The sequence below is a fragment of the Monodelphis domestica genome, chromosome 7 (assembly GCF_027887165.1).
Source record: "Monodelphis domestica isolate mMonDom1 chromosome 7, mMonDom1.pri, whole genome shotgun sequence".
In the NCBI taxonomy this organism is placed as follows: Eukaryota; Metazoa; Chordata; class Mammalia; order Didelphimorphia; family Didelphidae; genus Monodelphis; species Monodelphis domestica.
Genome location: NC_077233.1, coordinates 144107340 through 144133571, shown reverse-complemented (window position 1 = coordinate 144133571; position 26232 = coordinate 144107340). Strand labels below are relative to the sequence as shown.

Sequence of the window (26232 nt, the reverse complement as noted above, 5' to 3'; positions counted from 1 at the left end):
ATTTGACTCAGTTCTCTATATATTTGAGAAATGAAGCTTTTGTCAAATATTTGCTCTAAATTTTTTTCCAAATTTGTTGTTTCCTTTCTAATCTTGATTGTATTGGTTTCATTTGTATAAAACCTTTTTGATTTAATATGATAAAAATTATCCATTTAATTTTCCACAATGTTCTCTATATCTTGTTTGATCATAAATTCTTCCTTTATCTATAAGTCTAACAGGTAAACTTTTCCATGTCCCCCTAATTTATGATATCACCCTTTATTTATAGATCAAATATCCATTTTGACTTTATCTTGGTGTATGGTATGAGATGTTGATCTGTGCCTAGTTTCTGCCATACTAATAACACTCTATATTAAGTTCCCAGTTTACAAATCAGCCAATGAATCATTATTTACTAAGTACTGAAAATACTAAAACAAAAGTGAAAATAGCTACTTCCCTCAAGAAGTTTATACTCTTATAAGGGAGACACATAGGAATATATTCAGAATATATAAAAAATGAATAAAAATTAGTCTTGAGAAGAAGTAACCACGCACGGAAAGTAGGGGGCTGGATCAGGAAAAGCTTCATGAAGGAAATTCCCCTTGGACCAACACTTGAAGGAAACCAAAGATTCCAAGAGGCAAAGTTAAGGAACATGAACATTCCAGATTTGTGGGTCTGCCAATGCAAAGGCTAGTAGCTACAAAGCATAACATAGGGACTAGCTTCCTTGGGAAGGGGAAATATATTTGGAAATGAATGCAATGCAATAACAAAAAGCATCAATAAAAATGTGTTTATTCAGAGTTACTGTAGACTCCTTGTAAATAATGGTATAATAGAAATAACTGAATTTGAGAAGACCTGGGTTCTGCTCCTGCTTCTCCCTTGTCTTCCAAATTAAATTTCTTTATTTGCAAAGTTAATTTTTTCATTTAGATATTATTGTTCATTGAGTATGCAGTTGTTTGCATCTTTGTCCATATAACTGCACCACTGATTCTTATTTCCAAATTCTTTGCCTCTTTGCTTGGCCTTTTGTGATCCTTGGGAATCTTATGTTAGGTGACCTCAATTTGCTCATCTATAAAATTGGGATAGTAGTTCCCAAGGCCTCCTTCAGCTTTGACATCTCAAGCTATTTCATTTCCATCAGGACATTTGATATGATACAAATTTTGCAGATATTTTTTGAGCCACTATTCCAGTCAGTCAGTCAAGAAGCATTTTTAAAGTGCTTACTATGTAGCAGGCATTGTGCTTAGCATTTGGAATACAAAGAGAAAAATAGGCCCCCTCCTCGAAGACCTTATGTAGTCATGGGGGAGGTAACAGGGAGGCATTAGCAACTGGAAGAGTCTGGAAAGACCTCTTGAATAAAAAAGAATTTGAGCTAAATTTTGAAGGAAGCTAGGGAAACTTAAGAGGTGAAGGTGGGAAAGCCAAGCTTTCCAGTCATGGAGGCTGGTAGCGCAAAAATAGATTCTTATGTTTAAGGACCCACAAATAGGCCATTGTAACTAAATTATAGAAGGCAACAAATGGAGTAAAGTGTAAGACTGGAAAGGTAGAGCCAGATTATGAAGAACTTTAAATACCAAAAATAGGAGTATGTATTTAATACTGGAAGTAGTAGAAGGCCACTGTAGCTCATTGAACAGGGTCACACTATACACTTCAGAAAAATCACATGGGCAGCTGTGTGAAGGATGGATTTGATTAAATGCTATTTTTTTAAAAAAATTATTTTGATGTATTTTTCCCTGGTTACATGATTCATGTTTTTTTGAGCCAACCAGCAATTTTATTTGGGTTATACATGTATTATCACTCAGTACCTATTTCCATATTATTTATTTTTTAAATAATGTTTTAAAAACCAAAACCCCACATCCTTTGTCCATAAAAACATGTGATAATTGTTTAAATGCTATTGCATTTGATGATCCAGATCTATGAAAGCTTCATTTAGAATGGAAAGACGGGATCATGTACAAGAGATACTATGAAGATGGAAACAAGATTTGCCAACTTATTGACCATGTCATGTGAATTAGAAAGGGGAATAGATGACACTTGAGATTGTGAGCCTAGTTAACTAGAAGAATGGTGGTGCCCTTGATAGAAATAGGGAAGTTAAGAAGAGAGGAGGGTTTAGAGAGAATAAGGAGTTTTCAGTCAATTGTGTAACTAAAAAGAAAAAGGGAAAGACTTTGGGGAGACAATAAAACTGTCTTCAAGTATTTGAAGAATTGTCCAGTGGAAAAGGCTTAGCCCCAGAGATAAAAACCAGAACATGTTTAGCCTGGAAAGCAGAAGACTGGGGAAACTATATAGCTAATTTTCAAGTATTCAAAGGGCTCTCCAGTGGAAGAAGGGCTTCTTTACTTGGCCCTTGCAAAGAGAAACATTAAGTATTGAATAAGGAAAAATTTCCTGTTGTAGCTATCCAAAGGTGGAGTTGGCTTCCTCAAGGTAATGAGCTCCTCCTTATAAGAGATCTTTAAGCAAAGGCCAGATGACGCCTTGTCAGGTATGAATTAGTGGGATTCTTGTTTAAGTGAGATCCCTTCCAACTTCAAGTCTAAAATTCTATTGGTGGTTGAAGAAAAAATTTTCTCTAATAACCAGCCCTCTGAAGAACAAATCTATAATGCTAGTGAAACTCTCTTGTACATTTTGTTCAAATAGCACATAAACTACTTGATAATGTTTCCTTTTCATATTTTTGTCAGCAGTACTCTTGATGCACGTATAGATTATCCTTAAAAGATTTTGTAGAAATGAGAAAGTAGATCTATGAATTGGTAGTTAGTAGTATTTTTTCATTTAACTTTATTTAAAAAGTTATTTTTTGCAAACATTTGGTGTCCATGAACTTTTCTAAACATTTAGACTCTTTCCCACTCCCCTTTTAGATAGTTTGAGAATCAAATTCTCAGCATTCTCAAAAATGGGAGAGGTAAGGGAACTGTAGATGTGGAATGTTGCTTACATTGTTAGATATGCTCTTATGGAATATTAAGGTTCCTACTGCCACAGTCAGTTGGTTTTGCTTAACGGATTTTATTTCCCTTTGTTACAAAGGAAAGTTCATGGGAGAGGTTTATATATATATATACATATATACATATGACTGAGAGTTAAAAAATATATATTATGGAAATGAGTTTTGAGTGATAATATATGTATAACCCAGTGGAATTGCTTGTCAACTCTGGGAGGGGTAGAAGACAACGTGAATTATGTAACCATGGAAAAAATATTTAATATAATTTAAAATAATTTAAAAAACAAACAAACATTAACATTCCTTGCCCCTATGAAGTTTGCAGTCTGCTGGGATTTCTCCTCATTCCTGATGGGTTGAGCATGAAGGGTGTGCTGATAAAGTTTTAATCAACTATTCAAAATATATATATATATATACATATATATATATATACATATATATATATTAATAAAACATTAAAATTTTGTGTTGCCTCTAGCAAAGACCATCTCTGTTGTCTTATCTATATATGGCCTAGTTCAGCTATGTTTTCCAACTTTAATGGGGAGGGGTTTAGTGGTATTTGTATTGCTTCATGTAACCAGTGGTTGAATGAAAAGAGTTACTTGGAGATTAAGGTTCTCTCTCAACTTAAGGTGGAGAATGAGACATGCATCTTTGGACATGGCCAGTATTTACTTTTCTTAACTGTGCATATTTGTTACCAAGGTTTGTCTTATCTTTGTTTTGTTCTTAATGGAGGAGGGAAAGAAAGATGAAAGAGAAATTTGAAAAAAATTAATCAAGTTTTTTAAAAAACCTCTCTGAGACTTATTATCATGAATAATTAAAAGAATTAATAATATCCATTTAGGTGTGCTAGGTTTTGAAATTCTTAATAACTTGTTGGTTTATTGAAAACATGGAAATATAATTAAAGAAAATATAAATAAACTAATCGTGTAGCTGGATGATCATGTTGTTTTTAAGGTGATTTATAGATCTCTTCTGGTAAAACTTTTCTGAGAATTTGTTATCTATAGATTACCTATGACCATCTTCAAATTATTCCTTGGGAACATCTTGGGGAATCTACATTACTACCACGTATTGCCAAATTCTGACAAGTATTCATGTATTTTAACTATCGCCTTTTATTTGCCTCAGTTTTTCCAAATGTTTCTGCTTTAAACCTCAATGACCATAGGAACTTTTATGTTCCCTAAAATGAGAATTGTTTCCAGCTATACTTGGCTTTCGGAATTAAGGCAGGTTTGTGGATAGGAACTAGCATTACTGTATTATCAAATGACTGCCAATTTATTGTGGCAAAAGAATCTTTTAAGGGCTAATCTTATATCTAAAAGATTGCTGAAGTGAGGGGAAAACAGATAAAGTGCTTAAGATAAGAAGTGGGCAGTTCGACACTAGAGACATTTTGATCAGAGATGACTTTAGACTGTAGCTGGAGGTAGCTAGGTAGCTCAATGGATTGAGAGCCAGACCTATAGATGGTCCTGGACAAGTTAACTCCCTTTGCCCAGCCCTTACCACTCTTCTGCCCTGAACCAATACACACTATTGATTCTAAGACAGAAGGTAAAAGGATTTGGTTTTTTGTTTTGTTTTGTTTTGTTTTTTAATTAAATTCACCTTAATTATGGTTCTTTCCCCAACATCTTCTGCATTTGGGCCACAAAAGTTTCCCTCCAGGCAGTAATGTTTCTATAGTCAACTAGTTTTGAATAAGTTTCTTTGAAGATGTGTCCTATACATATTGTCTAGTTTATACTGAGTTAATAGTTTGGTGCTAGCACATAAAAGAATATAAATTGGGTGGATTTATGTCCATTCTCTTATATTTTAATGGAACCTTAGGGACTTGACATGAATTTCCTAGGATTTGGAGGAAACTTTGAGGGGAGGAGAGTACAAGAATCTTTTCCAAAAGGAAAAGGCATCTTTGAAAGCTGAGCTACACTATCTTCTTCCTCCTCCTCCCTTTTTTAATAGAAAAATTAAGTAGTTGACAATTTTAAAGCTATATATTGAATGGAGTTGTGGAGAAAATAGCATGAATCTTTACTCTGATTTCAGCTTCTTGAATTCAGTTTTCAAAGGAAAATTACAGGATGGGAGAAAATTGTAAGGTATATCAATTTTTCTGTTTCTTATCTGTTCCTTGAACTATGTATAATGAAGAACTTGTTCATCTTTTTTCACTGACTATAGATGACTCTTTCTAGTTAGCAATGCTGGTTTCACAGAAAACTATTCCTGAGACATAGTGTAAATTTTCAGATATTTGGGGCATAGAAAGACAGAAGTGAATATGATACCATAGTAGAGTAGAAATATCCTAAAGTTCTGAAATTCAGAGTAATTGGTCTCTGAGGGATATAACAGAAAAGTCCCTGTAGCAAATCTTAATCCACTGAACTGTTGGAAGGCTTCACAGTAAAATGCTCCTGAAGTGACTGACATCCTATTCTCTAAGTTTCTAGTTTGAAAACTCAGAAACACCTCTGCATAAATATCCCCAGAGTGCCCCTGGGGGAAGAATGTGTGGACCAAGCTACCAAGAACTTACAGCTGGCTTGCAGAGTGACTGTGCTAACCCATTTTGGAATTGGCATTGAAGCATGTAGAGTACCCCACCTGACATAAACCTAAGCCAACCTGACCAAAGCCTAAAAAGAAACAAAGCTCAAACTCTTCATCACATAAATATCATCATCATCATCATCATGAAACACATGTTAGTTCTCATGTTTTCGGGAAATGAGGATATGAATAAGTATAAGATATAGCCTCTATCTCAAAGGAGTATCTATCGTGGCTGTTTTTCATAGAGAAATGCATTCTTTAAATGATACCATTGCCCATGTTATGATGAGAAGAGACCTGGTCTAAAAGAATCTGCTCTTCCAGGGATTCCCTTCTCTTTTAAGCCTCAGTTTCCTCATTTGTACAAAAGATGAAGTTGGATTAAATAATCTTCCAGCTTTAAAATTTTATTATTCTGAAGATATCTTTTCATCAATAGTGATGAATAAAGATACATATTTTTATCATTACTGTTAGTGTTGAAATATACATTGTGTTTTCAATGAACTTAAAAGTTAATGGTAAGGGAAAGAATCGACTGAAAATATAATAGGAAAATATCATATTAGTCTTATTTAGAGTAGGGTGATGGCTAAATAATAACACTGTTCTCCCTCTTTTGGACAAATGAAAGTTCCAGGTAAATCTGGGTTAAAGAAGAAAAATAGTGATAGGAATCTTTTAGTGGTCTTCTAAACCTTCTGTTCTCTTACTCCCATTTTTTAGAAGACTGTTCCCCTACCCAGAGAACTTTATTCTATCATGGAATCTATATTCTGAATTCACATGAACCATCCCCCAGCCCTTTTATTTATTTAGTTTAGAAGAGAAATTGTTCCATCTACTGTAATTCAAATCAAGATTACAGAGACAATCTCTGAGAATATAGGGAAGCAAGACCAATAGTGGAAAGAAAATACTAGACAGAGTCAGAAAAATGTGTTTTTTCAAATCATACCTCTTATTTATTACACTCTGTGCAATAGTGGACAAATCACTTATGTAACTTCTAGCCTGTACTACTTACTTCATAGTGTTACTGTGAAAATCAAATGAAATAGCATACATAAAACTCTTTGCAAGGAACCAAACAACACTTTATATAGTAACTACAAGACTCTAGGAATAGAAACTTGAAAAAAAACTTAAGAACTTCTATCAGTTCAATGATCACTATGACTTAGAGGAGCAATTATGAGCATACTGCCCACCTTCTGACAGGGGGTGATGGAGCCAAGGTATTGAGTGGGATTTACATTTTTAGGCAGCAAATTTGTGGATTCATTTTGCTTAACTGTATTTATTTGTCACATGGATTATCTTTTCCCCCCCCCCATTTATTTAGAAGGGGAACTCATGGCAGGATAGGGATAATGTTGGGGGGGGAGACAAAGGGTCATTTGAAACATCTTGAAAATTACATAAAAGAATAAAAGAGAAGAGAAAGAAATTCAGAAGGAAACAAACAGGATGATTTTGTATATACCTAAATTTTTTAATAATATTTTTCCCAATTACATGTAAAAACAATTTTTAACATTTGCTTTTAAAAATTTTGAGTTCTACATCCTCTCCCTCTTCCTGCCCTTCCCCCCTCCTCAGACAAACAATTTGAGATAGGTTCTAGATATGCAGTTGTTATATGCTTACATTTTAAAAGCAAGCTATAAATAATAGAAATTTGTTATATCACATTTAATACATTTTTCTTGACTACTTCGTATATGGAAATGTTCTATTTTTGGTATTTGTTAAATACAGAATAAATTCTTTAAAACTCTTTGCAAGCATTAAAACACTATGTGAATGTCTTCTTATTTCTGTGACAAGTGTCCTATACTCACTGAAAAACCAGACCAGATTGCTTCTCGGCCTTTTGCCCAAAATCAAGTATAGAAAAACCAAACCAGGTGTAGAAAAGGTAATAGCTTGATTTTTTTAAAATTAAAATTAGAAAAAAATATCATTGCTTCTCAGATATGGAACTTTTTGTTTCCAGCAGCAGCAGCTAGTTACTTGTGAACAGCTGACTGCTCAGGCTTATTTCTAGTTTCTCAAGGAAACTTTTCTTGCAATGTGTGAGAATATTTGACTCTAGAGAATGGCAAAGAGAGACAGAGTCTAGTCCCTATTCCCTTCTTTCCCTTTATAGCATTAAAACCTTCATCTTTTTAATGATGTGGATTTTTTCTGGAGCATCTTCCAGTATACATCTTCTGGGAGCATCTTCTGGGCATAATTTAATATATGAATCTTAAACTATAGAATCATATATCTCCATGAATGCCCTTGAAAACAGCTATACTTTCTTGTGCTGGTTTCCCCCCCTCCCCCAATAAATATCAATTTTCTCTCACTCCTCCATCACTGAAAACAGAAAAAAATTAAATCTTTGTAATAAATAATTCAGTCAAGCAAAACTAATTCTCACCTTGGCTATATCCAAAAAAAAAATGTCTCATTTTGCACCCTTTGAAGAGCATATTTCATCATAGATCCTCTGGAATCATACTTGGTTATTGCATTGATTAAAGTTTTTTTTAAGTTTTTCAGAGTTTTTTGTGACATTTTTTTAATTTGGTCAATTTCAAACATTATTCTTGTTTACAAAAATCATTTTCTATTCCTCCCTCCCCTCCCATAGCCGATGTACAATTCCACTGGGTATTGCATGTGCCCTTGATCAGAATCCATTTCCATGTTGTTGATGTTTGCACTAGGATGTTCAATTTAGAGTCTACATCCCCAACCATATCCCTTCGACCCATGTCATTAAGCAGTTGTTTTTCTTTGGTGTTTTTACTCCCACAGTTTTTCCTCTCAATGTGAATAGTGTTTTTTCTCCTATATCCCTCCGGGTTGTTCAGGATCAATGCATTGCCACTAATGGAGAAGTCCATTACGTTCGATTGTACCACAGTGTATCAGTCTCTGTGTACAATGTTTTCCTGGTTCTGCTCTTCTCACTCTGCATCACTTCCTGGAGGTTGTTCCAGTTCACATGGAATTCCTCCGGTTCATTATTCCTTTCAGCACAATAGTTTTCCATCACCAACATATACCACAGTTTGTTCAGCCATTACCGAACTGAAAGGCATCCCCTCATTTTCCATTTTTTTGCCACCACCAAGAGCGCAGCTATGAATATTCTTGTACAAGTCTTTCCCCTTATTATCTCTTTGGGGTACAAACCCAGCAGTGGTATGGCTGGGTCAAAGGGCAGACAGTCTTTTAGCACCCTTTGGGCATAGTTCCAAATTGCCCTCCAGAATGGTTGGATCAATTCACAACTCCACCAGTAATGCATCAATGTTCCAATTTTACCACATCCCCTTCAACATTCATTACTTTCCATTGCTATCATGTTAGCCAATCTGCTAGGTGTGAGGTGATACCTCAGAGTTGTTTTGATTTGCATCTCTCTTATTATAAGAGATTTAGAACACTTTTTCATGTGCTTATTAATGGTTTTGATTTCTTTGACTGAAAATTGCCTATTCATGTCCCTTGCCCATTTATCAATTGGAGAATGGCTTGATTTTTTGTACAATTGATTTAGCTCTTTGTAAATTTGAGTAATTAGAACTTTGTTAGAAGTTTTTGTCATGAAGATTATTTCCCAGTTTGTTATTTCCCTTCTGATTTTGGTTACATTGGTTTTGTTTGTACAAAAACTTTTTAATTTGATGTAGTCAAAATTATTTATTTTGTGACTCTTTCTAAGTCTTGCTTGGTTTTAAAATCTTTCCCTTCCCAAAGATCTAACAGGTATACTATTCTGTGTTCACCTAATTTACTTATAGTTTTCCTTCTTTATGTTCAAGTCATTCACCCATTCCGAGTTTATCTTGGTGTAGGGTGTGAGGTGTTGATCCAAGCCTAATCTTTCCCACACTGTCTTCCAATTTTCCCAGCAGTTTTTGTCAAATAGTGGATTTTTATCCCCAAAGCTGAGATCTTTGAGCTTGTTATAGACTGTCTTGCTGAGGTCACTTACCCCAAGTCTATTCCACGGATCCTCCTTTCTGTCTCTTAGCCAGTACCATATTGTTTTGATGACCACTGCTTTATAGTATAGTTTGAGATCTGGGATTGCAAGGCCACCATCCTTTGCATTTTTTTTCATTATTTCCCTGGATATCCTTGATCTTTTGTTCTTCCAAATTAACTTTGTTATGGTTTTTTCTAATTCAGTAAAAAAGTTTTTTGGAAGTTCAATGAGTATGGCACTAAATAAATAGATAAGTTTGGGTAGGATGGTCATTTTTATTATGTTAGCTTGTCCTACCCATGAGCAATTAATGTTTTTCCAATTGCTCAGATCTAGTTTTACTTTTGTGGAAATTGTTTTGTAGTTGTGTTCATATAGTTCCTGTGTTTGTCTCGGCAGATAGATTCCCAAGTATTTTATATTGTCTAAGGTGATTTTGAATGGGATTTCTCTTTCTGATTCTTGCTGCTGAGTTGTGTTGTAGATATATAGAAATGCTGATGACTTATGTGGGTTTATTTTGTATCCTGCAACTTTGCTAAAGTTGTTGATTATTTTCACTAGCTTTTTAGTTGATTCTCTAGGATTTTTTAAGTCGACCATCATATCATCTGCAAAGAGTGATAGTTTGGTCTCTTCATTGCCAATTTTAATACCCTCAATTCCTTTTTCTTCTCTAATTGCTACTGCTAGTGTTTCTAGTACAATATTAAATAATAGAGGTGATAATGGGCATCCTTGTTTCAGTCCTGATCTTATTGGGAATGCATCTAGTTTATCCCCATTGCAGATGATGTTGGCTGATGGTTTTAGATAGATACTGTTTATTATGTTTAGGAAAGACCCTTCTATTCCTATACTTTAGGAATGGGTGTTGTATTTTGTCAAAGGCTTTCTCTGCATCTATTGAGATAATCATGTGATTTTTATTGGTTTGCTTGTTGATATGGTCAATTATATGGATGGTTTTCCTAATATTGAACCATCCTTGTATTCATGGTATAAATCCTACCTGATCATAGTGAATAATCAAAGTTGTTTTTTGTTGTTACCGTATAAATTGTTTTCTTTGTCTCTTTCACTTCACTCTGAATCAATTTATATAAGTCTTCCCTGGTTTCTCTGCAATTACCTCCTTCATCATTTCTTACAGCACAGTAGTATTCCATTATATTATTGTATCATGATTTGTTCAGCTTTTCCCCAACTAATGGTATTCCGTTAGTTTCCAATTCTTTGCCACACAGAAAGAGCCATTACAAATATTTTTATTCATATATCATTTTCCAATTTGATCTTTTTGAGATAGAGACCTAATAATAATATTGTTGCATCAAAGAGTATGCACGATGACTGTTCCATGAACAAGACATTCATCTCTCAACTCTGGATATTTCCTCTGACTGTCCCCCATGCCTGAAATGCTTTATTTCCTCCACTCCCAACTACTGAGCTCCATGGCTCCTATTTTAAGTACCAAATAAAATCCCACCTTCTACAGGAAGCCTTCCCTAATTCCTCTTAATCCCATTGCTTTCTCTCTCTTTGTATTTTTTTCTATTTATCCTGTGTATAGCTTGCTTTTATACATATCTGTTCATATGTTGTCTCCCCATTATATTGTAAACCTCTTGAGGGCAGGAACTGACTTTTGCTTCTTTTTGTATCCTTACCATTTAGCATAATGCCTAGGACATAATAGGCACTTAATAAATGTTGATTGATTGTTTGGGCATAGTTCTAAATTGCTTTCCAGAATGGGGAGACCAACAGTACATAAATGTGCCTGTTTTTCTGTAGTTCCAACAGCTTTTGTCATTTTTTCATATCACATACACGCATTTTTTTTGTTGTTGTTGTTAATAAGTTTGTGGTGGTATGATTTTAGGAGCTACAGTAGGGTACTCTTTTCTGAATTTTCGTTACAGTAGAATTAAACCAAAGAGGTTAGAGCTCTATAAAGTCCTCACTATTGCTTTGACTTCCTAATTATTAAGAAGAGTTTGGAAGAAGTTAACATTGGTCCTTCCTTCTTAGTTAATCCTGTGATGGTAGTGTTTTGTTTTGTTTTTTCCCAGAGAAGAGGAATCTAAGTTCTTCTAGAGACTATTTCAAATATGCTTTTTGGAAAATGTAATTAGTGTTTTCTCCCAATGTCCTGATAAATCTTTCTGTGGATATACAGTTTGCAGATTTAGAACGTCTATTTAATTCTCTAATCCGAAAAATTTGGGGCTCATCTTGATTTTTCTTTGTATTCAAAAGCCATATAGATTAAACATTGTAATTATTAGATGATTCAGTATACTGTGAATGTGTCATAAACAATGGAAGTATGGTCTTAACTTATGCCTTACCAACAGGAATTGGAGAAGATTCTTTCCTGGTTGTTCCATTCACTGGTTCAATATAAAACTGCTGATTTTTTTTTTAACCTATCTATAAAAAGGAGGTAATGACTAAACACCTTGACCTTATAATTTTTTGATCCTCTTAGTTCTTTTGACATTTACCTACCAGTATATAACCTCCCAGAATTATCCTATCTTATAGGAATTAGAGCTAGAAAGAGACTTTAGAAACCAAACTATTGAATTTGGAGCTCTTTCTGCCTAATACCTTCTTTTCCACCTCTACCATTTCCTTCATAATTCTGTTCTTTGTCCTCATCTAGACTTTAGACCCTATGCCAGTGATGGCGAACCTTGTAGAAACCAAGTGCCCAAACTGCTATGAGCTGCAGTGGCTCCCCACCCTCCCCCGGCCTTACCCCAGATAGGGAAAGGAGAAAGCACTCCTGTTGGGCTGCTGGGCAGAGGGGTGGGTCATATGAGAAATGTCCTCAGGTGCACGTGGAGAGGGAGAAGGGCTCAGCCCCCTCTGGCACACATGCCATGGGTTCACCAACACAGCTTTAGACCCTTCCCTGTTTCTCTTACCCTGCCAGTTTCCTTCTAGCTTTACTTGTCTATCCATTCAGTCCAGACCCCATGGTAAGCTATTTTAAACACTGCCTTCACTAGCACAATGGAATCCCTTGTCCCTTTAATATTCTGCCATGCTATCCATGACATCCCAACCCATGATCAAAACCTCATTTACTTTCTATACCCACTCCATTAGTCCCACCCTAGGATTGCTTTTTTTTTTTAATTCATAAAACATGCAAAATATTTATTTTCAACTAGGAACTTCATTGCTCTATTTTTGTAATCCTTAGCAACTCTGGAAGGTAAATGTTATTATTATCCTTATTTTCCAGATGAGGAAATTGAGGCTAATTAAATTGCTTAGGGCCACAGAGCTAGTAAGTGTCTCTGAAGAAGATTTGAATTCAGATCTTACTGGCCGCAGAATAAGCACTATCTACTACCACTAAGCTGTCTCTTTATTCTCTGGAATAAACCCCCTACTCATTTCTGCCTCATAGAATTCCTTGCTTCCTTCAAGACAGCTCAAGCACCACATTCTTTGTGCAGGCACTGCTAATGCTTTCTTTCCATAACCATTTTGTATTTTTTCTACGTGTATATAGACACATATATGCACACATATCCTTGCTTTTTATCCCAGCATCTAGCACAGGGCTAGTCTCATAGTAACTGCTTAATAAATATTTGTCAATGGATTGATTATATTTTATGCATCTTGCCAAGCAATTCATAAAATCAGAGAGGTTTATGTAGTTTTTTTAATTGCTCTCTTAATGTCTGAATATATATCCTTCTCCATTTCTCTACCCATTCTTTATAACAAAAAATAAAAGTGAGAAGAAAAACAGTTCAGCAAAATCAGCACATCATCTGGGTCTATTAATATTTGCGATATTCCTTACCCACAGTCCCCTTCCTTATAAAGAAGGGGAAATTCAATTCTTCCAGGTATAAATTTGGTTCTGATAATGGAAAATATAGTTAAGGTTCACATCCTCCCATTTTCATGTCAGTCAACAAGCATTTAATAAGGGCCTACTGTATGCTAGATATCGGCAGTACAAAGTCAAAAATTAAATAGTCCCTACCTTCAGGAAGCTTCTGGTCTGTATGTCCATAGAGAAGATTGTTAATGTATATAGGTTAGAGCCACATATGATTTATCCACCTCTGTTAGGGTGAAAAAGAAGCAAAATAATATAGAGGAAAAATCACTGGAACTGGATCTAATTCTAATATCACCAGTTAGTGGCTCTCTAACCTTGGGGAAACTAGCTCTAGAAGTCTTTTTTATCTATAAAATTGGCATAATAATACCTCCCCTTCCTATTTCATAACCTTTCATGGGTATGAGAAACTCTGCAAACATTAAGTACCTACTATGGGCAAGGTTCTAGAAAGACCGACAAAAAATGACTCCTGCCCTCAACACAATCAAATAGGCAATCTTATTTTTTATACTATAACTACTAAATATAAGATAGTTTTTGTTTGTGGTTTCTACCCAGCTGAGTGATGTATTGACAAGAATATGTATTGTTTGTATTGAGAGTTGGCTACATTCTATTTTTGACTTTTTCTTTGGTTACAAAAATTGTGGAAATCTCTCTTCCCTGAGAAATCCGAGTGAGTAAGTACCACAGTTAAATGTTGTGGTTTTTTTTAAATGTTTTGATCCTGAGTAGAGCAGAAGTTTATAAATTTCCTCTCTCTTTTTTCCATTATAGGGAATTCTTCTAGTGTATGATATCACAAATCGCTGGTCCTTTGATGGCATAGACCGATGGATAAAAGAAATTGATGAGGTAAGTGTGTATATATTTGGATACAGAAATAGATCAGGAAAAGCTTGGTCTTTTCTAAAAGAATAAATTGGGGAAGATGCTGCTACTATCCCTGCCACCCTTGAGAAGAGCCTCCAAAGACCATGCATGATCTTCAGTGACTGATATTTTAGACTGATGAAGCTAATGGAAAAGAATAGTGAATAGATACCCTATTGAGACACCTATCTATTTTATTCTCTCCTATGGCCCATCAAACTAAACTAGAGAACCAGAGAAAAGAAAAATTTAATACTTCTGAAAAACATGAAAATTCCAGGAAAATATCCTTGCTTTGGACTAGTCATAAAACTGCCCCTGAAGCTATTTCCTTCCCTTCTTTATTCCCCACTGCCAAGTCCTTTGCCTGAATTCTGTTCTCTTCCTAAAGCATGCTCCCGGTGTTCCCCGCATCTTGGTGGGAAATCGGCTCCACTTGGCCTTCAAGCGGCAGGTGCCAACAGAGCAAGCCCGCTCCTATGCTGAAAAGAACTGCATGACATTCTTTGAGGTCAGCCCTCTGTGCAACTTCAATGTAATCGAGTCCTTCACAGAACTGTCCCGGATTGTGCTCATGCGACATGGAATGGAGAAGATCTGGAGGCCAAACAGAGGTGAGGAAAACTTGGGAGAATTTCAATATAACCATAGTAATAAGGGTTGATAATGGGAGAATCCTCTCTGCAGGTATCTAGAAAGCAGCTTAGCAATAGCAACTTATAATTTACAAGTTAAAAAATTATTTTATGTAAGTAATGCCCCAGCTTTGTGAAATTCCCTTGCTCTATTACTTCAATGCTATCCAATACCTACCACACACACATCACTTCTCTTCACTCATTCTTGTTCCTTCTAGTAGATAGTAGGCATGTATAGAAAAGTGTCTTCTACTAAGTGTTTTTAAAATATTAAATTGAAAAAAGAAGCAGCTCTGAGATCCACAGACATATGTATGGTATCTTCACCTTCCCCAAAGGAAGGAGTAGGACAGCCCTTCTTTCACCCCTCTACATAGGCTGCCCTTTTGTGACTTCTCTCTTCCTTCATATCTGTACTTGACGATTGGGGCCAGTGGGGAGAGAGTATGAAAAGTAGTGAAGTAGAGACAAAACAAAAAAGACTTAGTGTCCCTGGTTCAAGTGACTTCTACACTTCAAACCTTTATAAATGGGGTCCTTAGTGTAAATGTTCCTAACATTTAGATAATTTAAAAATCTTTTTTTTTTTTAATGTAGAATGATCCTTACTTTAAGTATACCTCTAAGGCAGTGATGGCAAATCTTTTAAGAATGGAGTGCCATTTCCCTCCCTCCATGTGCTTGGTATGCCCTGCCCCCCCTTACCCAACACAGGGGAGGGAGGAAGTGCTACCATTGGGCTACTGGGCTGGGCCAAAGGGTGGGTGAAGTAAGGAATGTCCTCAGCAAGTGTAGAGAGTGGGGAGAGTGGCCAAGCACTCTGCCACCTATGAGCCATCCCCTTTACCCCCGTGAGCTTCTATTGGGCTGCTAGGCAGAGGGCTGATGTGAAAAAAAAAAAAGTTGTCAGGGAGGGGGGTGACTGAGCACCCACAGAGACCACTCTGAATTCTTTGGCACTTGTGCCAGATGCCAGGTTCACCATCACTGCTCTAAGGTCTGCCTTCTGATTTCAAGTGATTCTGCATACATACAAGGAAAGTTATCAAGAGGAAAAGAGGTACCAATTAAACTGCCCTTTCCTAGCTTTTTTAACCCCATACTTTCTATTTTCAACATAATACTAAGTATCATCTCTAAGACAGAAGAGCAATAAGGGCTAGGCAATTGGGGTTAGGTCATTTGCCCACAATCACACAGCTAGGAGAGCTATAGACTATACAATTCATACCTTACTCCCCACCCTAATTTCTAAGAAAATTGATGTGTATTTATAATGAGCACATTCTTTTATATCAAATTTTTAACATAGTAGACTTGCATTTTTATGTTCTGAGTGAATCTGTATTCTACATTGGCACCTCAGGTATAATCCATTTGTACAGTACATTTTGTTGTCTAAAATTATAAAAACTCATAATTACACCTTTATTTTTGATATTGTTGAATGTCTCAAGGGTGTAGTAAAAAGCATGGAATTTGGAGTCAGAAAAATCTGTGTGAACTTGGGAAAGTCACTTAACCTTTCTGGGCCTCAGTTTCCTCAGTTGTAAAAAGAAAGAATTGAACTAGGTAATCTAAGGCTCAACTTAAAACCCTATGACAGTTTTACTGCCAGATCTTTAGTTAGGGTCATAATCTCCAAATATAGCATTGTTCTCATGGGAGAGGGGGAAATGTGTTTTATAAGATTATTTCAAAAATGTCTAATAAGGAAATAGGTTTTGAATGATAATATATGTATAACCCGGTGGAATTGCTTGTCAACTCTGGGAGGGAGGAGACAACAAGAATCATGAAACCATTAAATTAAATTTAAAAAAATAATAAAATGTACTTTATATTTATAATTCACTTTCCAGGAATGTATTACTATAAACATCAAGGACTACCTCTGAGGGCATTTTCTTTCTTTTTTCTTTCTTTAACCCTTACCTTCTGTCTTAGAATCAACACTAAGTATAAATAAGACAAAATAGTGGTAGGCACTTGGGGTTAAGTGACTTGCCCAGGTCACACAGCTAGAGAATGGCATTTTCAATCCAATTTAAACACTTCTTAAATTGTAAGACGGCTGCAAAATTGAACTAACTTAATTTGAAGTCCTTTTTGGTTTGACACTAATAGGTAATCCCGTTGTCCTCTAGGTGGCAGCATACAGGTCATCTTTTTACTAAAACCTTAATAAAATCAACAATATTTGAATTTAAGGTTGCCTTGAAATTATTTCTTATACATGAAAAAATACTCGGTTGATATTTTTCCAATAAGCAATTTCTCCTTGAATCTAGAAAAGATCTTATGACCTATTGTGGCTTGGTGCCAAAAAAACTATTCTATATAATTTCTTTATATAGATTAGTTGTTTAATAAGATAAGAAAACTGAAAGTGGTGTTTTAAAGAAAGCACTACAAGTCCAGAAAACCCTTTGTTTCAGCAAAGTAATGGATCATTCCCATCAGTGTCATCCTCAATTCTTCTCAGAGCCAAGTATAAGTTTTAGTAGTCCTGTTGATTGTTGGACAGACCAATAGGAGAGGGGTGCCATCAAGTAGGCAGTTGAAGATGGCCTGTTGCTTTTCATTCTTTTTAGTAAGTGGGCTGAAGGGATATTCCAATGGCAGCATGATGTCATAGCACAAAGCACACTAGTCTGAGCTTCAGAGAACTTTGTTTCAAGACCTAGCACCAAACAGACAGTTTTAGACAGAATTAGGGGGCCTGAACTCATTTCCTGGCTCCATTTTCCTCATCTGTAAAAAGGAGTTTGACTAGCCTAAACCCCAAGGCCCCTTCTAGCTCCAGATCTATGATATCACATTCCTAATATTCATTCCTGTTCTACTTTCTTTATTATTTTCACATACTACTGTGCCCAGTTAAATGTTTGTTTGTTTTTCTTTTGCTTCATTGTTAGTATTTGAAAATTCTTTCCCTTTGATGAGATAAATTTTGATGCCCATTTGCTAACTCTATAAAGAAACAACAGGTTATCTTTGCTGCATACCAGTGATGTAACCTTCTAACCCCAGGAAAAGCTGACTTTCTTTTCTGTTTTCTTCCAGTGTTCAGTTTACAGGACCTCTGCTGTCGAGCAATTGTCTCCTGTACCCCAGTCCATCTTATTGACAAGCTTCCACTGCCTGTCACCATCAAAAGTCATCTGAAATCCTTCTCCATGGCTAATGGGATGAATGCGGTGATGATGCATGGACGCTCATATTCCTTGGCTAGCAGTGGGGGTGGGAGCAGCAGCAAAGGCAATAGCCTGAAGAGGTCCAAATCTATCCGTCCTCCACAGAGCCCCCCACAGAACTGCTCACGAAGCAACTGCAAGATCTCTTAGCAAAATGAAGAACTCAGTGAGCGTTAAGACACCCACACCCACCTACCCATGTACAAATGTTTGCACATTCAACTCTCTTAAAAGAAAAAAGAAAAAAATGGATCCCGCTGTTATTCCTTGGTTACTCTCTTACCAGGGTATTTCACTTAGGGAATGTTCATGATGGTGTGCTTGGAGTCTTGGGTTGGCTGGATCCCATGTCATTGGCAAGGAAGCCATGGACCCTACACCCTACCCAGAAAAGTTTGGGATTTTCCTCTTCACTTAGACAGAAGAGGGGGTGGAAAAAAATATATGATTGCTGGGAAGGAAAACAATTTATCTAGCTAGTCTCAAAAGGAATGTATTAATAGAGACTAGAGAGGTATAGGGTGTGTGGTGAGGGGAACCCATGCTACAGCATGAACCCATAAACTCATAAATGAATCGCCGGTGCTATAGAGGTCCTTGATTTAAAACACACACACACACAAAATGAGACGGAAAGGGTCTGGGGGTATGGCAAGTTTGCAGTAGATAGTACTGTGATTGCCAACAAAGCTCTTGGGGAGCTGGCTGTTAAGGATTGTAAAGGAAGCTTTGCCTGCCTTTTTCACTTATTTATATAGAAGTATATATAATATCTCACTTTTTTGGGTAAATTTTTAAAAAGCAGTCAGGGAAACCTTTATACAGCCATGTGATAAAACATTGCACTCATTCCTAGTGCATCTGCTAAGGGGAAATGAAAACACTTTAAGGAAAGTTATGAACTGATACAGGTGTTTTGCAGTAGCAAGTATTTTTGATGTTTGAGTACTCTTTCCACAAAGATAATAAGGAACTTATTGTTAAAGTTTGAAGTGGTCTTCCTTTGAGTTCACTTCACCCGGATGGGAAAACAGGAAGAATATTACAGATTAAATGAAGACGCCAGTAGGAAAAGAGGGGAATGCTGACTGAGAGTTTGCTTTGCTTTGCTTTGCTTTGCTTTGCACATCCTCTGCCTGCTTTTTGGTGGTTGTGCTGAATTCACCTGGACTGACTTGTACCTGTGGGTCTCCTCCCCTCTGTCATACAGTATTGGGTAATGTGAGCATGGCAGGAGACTGGAAGCACAACCACTCGAAGCTGGCCTTTCTGGAAGGTGTGCCCTTAGAGAGAAGCACAGGCTTTCATCCTGGAGTCACTTTGGTTTTCCTGTTTACAGCTTCCCTGTCCCATTGGCTCTAACTTCAGTTTTCACCCATTGTGAGAGTTTCAGCAAGCCTCCAAACTGAAAAGTTTCACAGTGAGAAAAAATCTAGGGATTGCCCCAGTATACCTTTATTTGAACACTTTTCTGACATGCTCCCTTCTCTTATGACCCAGTGTGTTCTGTTGCTAGGGAAATGTGCTGCTCCAAATTGGCCACGGAAATCATTCCCTCTTTAAATTCACTGCTGTCTTTACACATGTTCCTTACTAAATGAAACTTGTGCCAGAATTTGCCAGAATGAAAGGCCCTAAGCTATTCAGAAAGTGGTAGATACTTGATTTGATTACGGGAAAACTAGGACTAGGAGAGCTGCTTTTATCTTTGTCTTTTGCAGAGAGCAAGTCCATAATTCTGGACTCTTAGACTCCATCTGACTTAGAGTAATAGACATTGTCCATCTTCTGAGCTATAAATGTGCTTGCCAGGCATTCTTTGTAAATTATGCAGAAATTTGACTCGATTTTCCCAATAGCCTCAGCATACTAATCTAATAGTTTTATCATTCCTTTTCCCTAAAAAACAAAACAAAAAAAAAACCCAACCCTGCTTTTCTCTGCTGCCAGTCAGAAAATGGAATAAGCATAATAGTCATCTGAAACTGTCCTCTATCAGTGAATGGTGTTATAGTTCTCCAGTCTACACAAAGCCTTGGATGCTGGTTTACAGGCAAGATCGATTTGTGTTCCTGGTAATCTGGTGCACTGTGAACCAAGGGTACCCATCTTCAACACTTAATAGATCTGTCATCAACTCATTTGATTCTGTGGAACAAATTTGGGAGATAAATATTATAACATCACAGAAATAGCTTCTTCTGTTAGGTCTAGAACTAAAAACAAAATGTGTGTCCCAGTCACCAAAAGACTGGTGACCAAAAAAAAAATCCATCCAATTGTGTTTTGACACTTCCCTCAGCTTGTGATTGATTCTCGGACTCCTCCTACAGCTCTTCTTAAGCCTTTCCCACTGAGTTCTGTTTCATCCACATCCGTGCCTGGGAGGTGTGTTGGGCTTGAGTCACATCGGTGCTGTATTCTACCTCTTCCCAACTCGGTGTTGGTGTGGCCACACACAGCAGCCACTCCTACCTTTCCAAGAGCATATAGACCGCCCTCAGCAACCACAGACAGCTGCTGTTGCTGGCCAGGAACATCCTTCAGGGCATCAATCGCATCCTCATCTCCTTTCCCTTTCTTTAAAAATTCCATAACATATCCCAAACATGAATTTCCCAAGTCAAGTCCCACTGATTTTTAGAAAGCCATGTACTTCACGGGCAGAGTAAAATATGCTTAGCTTTTATGGGCAAAGGGTCCCCTAGTGGGCCTTGCTAGGAAACGAAGGCTGCTAGTATTTAAGAACCCCATAGCCATCAACTCATCAAATTAAGTGGAGCAGAAGACAATCATCATCTTCAAAACTGAATATTGAGGGAAACATGGGCTAATGAGTGAACTGGGATAACCACAGAGTTATTGTTCTTGGACTTGGGGAGCCTTTTCTGGAACAGGTTCTCTCACTGCCTCTTGGGGAATTCTGAGTCCTTATCCTCTGATTTATGGGGAATACCCATCCACTAACTGAAGTAGGCTATAAGGGGACAGGGATTGGGTTTCTTGCCTTTATAGCAACAGAGGGAAATGAGATGTTAGTTTAGGCTCATTATAACCTCTGTTTCTCCCATTTCTGACCCTTTTCCCTAGCCTTTCTTCGCTAAAAGTCAAACCTGGAAGATCCTGCAGACACCTAGCCAAAATGGGATCTCGTTTTCTTTGGAAGTTTCAAACAAAATCAAAATTGACTTGGGGATTGGGAGTGGGGTGGGATGGGGAGAAGGGGTGGAGGAATTGAATGGTTTTGGCATTTATGATATCAACACTATTCTTAGCTGCTGTTTTGACACTTGTACCATTCCTGTGTTCTTTTCAACTTTTTATTTCTTTGTACAGTAAATGTAATTCAACTGTGATATACATGTTTTGTTTATATAAATTAAAGTCTCCTTGTTTTTAAACAACCAACAAGTTTGCAGACATTATTTTGAGTTGGTGTCATTGTTTTTCTCTAGGTAACTCCTGAGGTCTTTTGACTCCATATTGAAAACAGTGGGAGTGAAAATACTTGGGTTTCCCAGTGAGTGCCGGTTGTAGGGGCCCCCATCACTAACTTCTCTCCCTGGGTGGTCGTCTGAGTTTCACTATCGGAGCTACAGAGTTACAGCTGGTTTGTGGCCACTTAATTGACCCCCAGGGCTTTGTTGATAGATGCAGACTCTACCACCCTGGCCTCTCTCGAGTCCCCTGTCACTGAATGTGCCATTCTGGCAGTGCCCTGACCTCTACCTACCCTGCAGCATTCCACTCACATTTATTTCCCCCGCTCCTCTTGTGGCTTATGTGGGGCTGAAACTTTCCCAAGTCCACCGTGAAGGTTGGGCTGCAGCGGGGAGGTCAGGTGGGTACACTCTAATCCTGCTGCCAGCAGGCTAGTTCAGGGGCTTCCAGTGGAAGAAGTACAGCGAACGCTTGTTCTGAAAAGCTTTTGAAACAGGCAAGAAGGAAGCTAATGGGTGTAGAAGCAGAGGACAGCTTACTCTAGCTAGAGCCCATTGTGTGGTCTGTCCCAGACAGGACTTGAGTGGATTTTTCAATCTACCAGCCCGTCTAGTCGAGGGCCAACATCTCTTCCTCTGGGTTAGTGTGCCTTTTTTTAATTATTCTTTTCTTCCCATACCCTCCTGGGTCGGGGGAAAACACTGATGCTTGTGTGTGCCGGAAATCCGATAGCAGCTGCAGAGTGGGAAGATAAAAAGGGTAGAAATTTGATCAAGAAAGAGTAAATAAACATTCTCCCAGGACAGAGTGGCTGATGCCTGGGGTAGTTTAGAAAATGCCCTGTGATCTCTGATCACTGGGAACCATCTAAACAAAGGCTGGTGTGAACGCAGGTGCTCAGGGAGCAGCAGGCAGAGGAGAGAGCCTGTTTTCCTGCCCTGGCGATGGTAACAGAGAACAAGCAGGGGTCAGCGGGGAGGGCAAGGGGTGAGGTACAGAAATGGGCTAACTGAAGCACGAGTTTGGGAAGAAAATGTTTTCCATGACTCATGTGCAGCTGTAAAATGACTGAATCCAGGCCACATCACAAGGTTATCCTGGTTTCCCCCGTTGACCAGGTTGCCGGAGCTCACCGGGGTGGTCTGGTCTTTGAGAGCAACGGTCGCGGGGGTCAAGATCCGACCCGCTGACAACATGGGAGACCTCGGACCAATCCCGTGCCTGGGTTTCTTTATTTCCCGTGAGAGTACATTTGGGGAGATGGAACGCACTTGAGATCAGAGTACATTCCAGCCAAGAACCCAGCGTCCGTCGGAATCCAGGAAAAAAAGGCAGTCCCAGCATTATTGCCTACGTCAGCGCCATACAGAAGAGACTCAAACCCCCAAATCAGCGAGATACAAATTTGTCCTTTCGTGTACACATGGCTGAAGCTCTTAAGACTCGGGGGGTCTCCCTGTCTCCTTGGAAAGCTGTCCAAATCTGGGGGACCTTGACTTGCCCTCTTCCCCTCTAGGCCCATCCTTAATGCAGCCGATCTTGAGCTTTCCTGGGGGATGGCGATGTGTGCAGGTTATCCAGACCCTTTGCTTATTCTTCCTTCCTCCTGAGACCCGTCTTTGCTGATAATGGGATCCCTGAACTCTGTGCAAGGGTGAAAAAAGGGAAATCAGGCAATTTGGCTTTTCTAGCAAGAGAGCACTGAGGAAGAAGTCAAAGGTGATGGCAAACATGGTTTCCTCTGTAGTTCCTTTACACATGGTTAGCTAATGGCAGCTAGAGCAGCAATGTGGGGCACTGGATAGAGTGCTGGGCTTAAAGTCAGGAAGACTACCGTAGCGGCGTGACCCTGGGCAAGTCACTTCACCCTGTTTGCCTCAGTTTCCTCATCCAAAAAAATAAGCTGGAAAAGGAAATGGCCAACCCCTGCAGTATCTCTGCTAAGAAAACCCAGAACAGGGTCAAAAAGAGTCGAACAGGACTAAAACAACTCAGGGAGAAAAAAAATGGGGAAAGGATGGTGTATGTGTGTTTATTCTCCGTGGGATTTTCACAGAAGGCCCCACCGAACATTACAGGTAAACTCCAATGGGGAAATCGCTGAATCATATCCGTTCTGTCTCTCTAAGCAACATCTCTGAGCTGAGGGCAGACATCGACGCTTTGACTGGAGCCTCAAGCCAAGCCGTGTCCCCTTCTGATCTTCAGCACGACTTCTGGCAAGTGGAAAAGAATTTTGCCCAAAGTGAGGCCTGCAGAATGGACAGGGATGAGAGAAAGAACCCTGGACTCGCTTGCCACCTCAAACCTCTCCCCCTCGTTTTCCTTCTCTCTAAGATGAGGCAGTGGGTCTTAGAGGACCTCTGAGGTTCCTTCTGAGATACTCCCAGGCTCGTAAATAGCTCCTGAGATAATGGGGGGGGGAGGGACCGCCTAGTAACGCCCCCCTCAAGTGCCTTTCCAGCCAAAAAAATAGAAGCAGGCCATAAAGGAGGTGCCCTGGCAGAGTACCTGTGAGGGAGTTCTCCAGATTCTCCCAGGCATTTCCCCAGGCTGGAGGCCCTGATCTTTGTCTCCGTGTCTGAGAGAGCATCTGGCCTGCTTTCACAGAACCAGTTTTAGAGATGGCTGGAAAGGAAACTTCAGTGATTCCTTCAGAGGGAACACAGCCTCCCGCCCCGTCTTATCTCCCAGATCCTGACACCGTTTATTGCCCATTTTACGGGATCGTCTCAAGCCAGCACAGCCTGAGCTGCCCAGGTGAAGAGCTGGCAAGGGGGCCTGTCTGAGCCAGGCGAGCCCCAGGCTTGGAGCCAGACTTCCTTCTCTCATTAGCTGGAGGAGGAGAGAGGGCCGTGATGAGCCCCTCGGTGCCCTGGCCGGTAACGTGGGGGGTTTTTTCCTCTCCTCTGTTTCTTGTTCTGAGCAGGCCAGGCACCTCTCCTCAGCCTCTTGGGTCAATAGGTCAGACTCCAGGGTCGCTGGGATTTTTTTTTTACTTTAAATGTCAGAGGAAATCACTCCGTAGGGACCCAGACCTCTGAGGACTCTGCTGATGGATTGGAAAGGGCAGATTCTTGGCGGGCCCTTTGTCCTGCTACCCCACTTTTGATCTTTGTAGTGGGAGGGCCCAGGGCTTCCCCTACCTCCCTTCCACTCAGGCCTGTTAAAGGGGCCCCTGGCCCTTCCTGGCTGGAGCCAGTCTTGGAAGAGCAATGCTGCAACCAGAAATTCAGGTTGCAATTCTGCTCTTCCTCCTCCTCCACTAGCCACTCCGAAACAGAGTTTGCCCACGGTCTTGGTCTTGTTGAAGGCTGGAAAGAGGGAGAGGTAACAGGAAACCATGACACAAGGTGAAGCGAGCTCATTCGGGGACTGCGTCGGCTTAAACAAGATTTAAATGTACTCAATCAGTCATAAAACAGCCTGCCAGACTCTTGGAAGGGGGTTGAGATGCTATCTCTGTGCATACTAAAATTATGATCTTTGTAGAGAAACATTTGAAAAATGCCCTGTTGAATATTAACCAATGTAGAAAGTCAGTATATTGCCGCAGAAAGAAGCACTCAACTGGAAGTTACCTGCATTGCAATCTTGGCTCTGCGGCCAGCTCACGGTGTGTCCTTGGGCTAGTGACACTCCATCTCTGGGCCTCCATTTCTTCATCTCTAAAATGGAGAGGATCACCCCAGGTGGATTTCACCTGAGGCCCTTCCCTCCCGGAACAAACAGTCGAAGAGTCCTGGGACTCTGCTCTTCTTTTTTTGGACAGTTTCCCCTGCCATAAAGTATAGCTGGGAGGTCTTCAGAAATTGGAAGAGTCCAGAATGGGTTAGGGCATATGGCTTTCCTGGAAACAGGGATAGTTCAAGAGCAAAGGACTGTGTTCTTCTCTCCTTATAGCTAGGTGGAATTTACCTGTTTTGCTTGGAGAATAAGTAGAGGCAGGAACAAATGTCCCTTTGGCTCCTTGTTGTTATGTGGCTCAGCAGATTGAGAGCCAGGCCTAGAGATGGGAGGTCCTGGGTTCAAATTTGGCTTCAGATACTTCCTAGCTGTGTGACCCTGGGCAAGCCACTTAACTCCAGTTGCCTAGCCTTTACCACTCTTCTGTCATGGAACCAATACCCAGTAATGACTCCAAGACAGAAGGTAAGGGAAAGAGAGAGAGAAAGAGAGAGAGAAAGAGAGAAAGAAAGAAAGAAAGAAAGAAAGAAAGAAAGAAAGAAAGAAAGAAAGAAAGAAAGAAAGAAAGAAAGAAAGAAAGAAAGAAAGAAAGAAAGAAAGAAAGAAAGAAAGAAAGAAAGAAAGAAAGAAAGAAAGAAAGAAAGAAAGAAAGGAAGGAAGGAAGGAAGGAAGGAAGAGAAAGAAAGAGACAGAGAACGAGAGACAGAGACAGAGAGACAGACAGAGACAGAGAGACAGAGACAGAGAGAGAGACACAGAGACAGAGACAGAGAGAGAGACACAGAGAGAGACAGAGAGAGAGAGAGAGAGAGAGAGAGAGAGAGAGAGAGAGAGAGAGAGAGAGAGAGAGGAGAGAGGAATGAAGGAAGGAAAGACGGATTTGAGGGCATTCTAGGCAGGGTGAAGGGCATAAACAAAGACACTTTGGG

The 26232-nt window shown here is 39.0% G+C and overlaps 1 protein-coding gene across 2 annotated transcripts in view; it reads left to right on the top strand.

The window, feature by feature from the left end:
* The window catches only part of RAB40C (RAB40C, member RAS oncogene family), a 102933-nt gene extending 81352 nt beyond the window's left edge, over positions 1 to 21581 (top strand). For both annotated transcript variants that reach the window (XM_001365312.4, XM_007499213.3), the window contains 3 exons: positions 14245 to 14322; positions 14732 to 14954; positions 18045 to 21581. In XM_001365312.4, the coding sequence (XP_001365349.2) occupies positions 14245 to 14322; positions 14732 to 14954; positions 18045 to 18325 (582 nt within the window). In that variant the 3' untranslated portion in view covers positions 18326 to 21581. The remainder of the gene's footprint in view (positions 1 to 14244; positions 14323 to 14731; positions 14955 to 18044) is intronic.
* The last annotated feature ends 4651 nt before the right edge of the window (positions 21582 to 26232 follow it).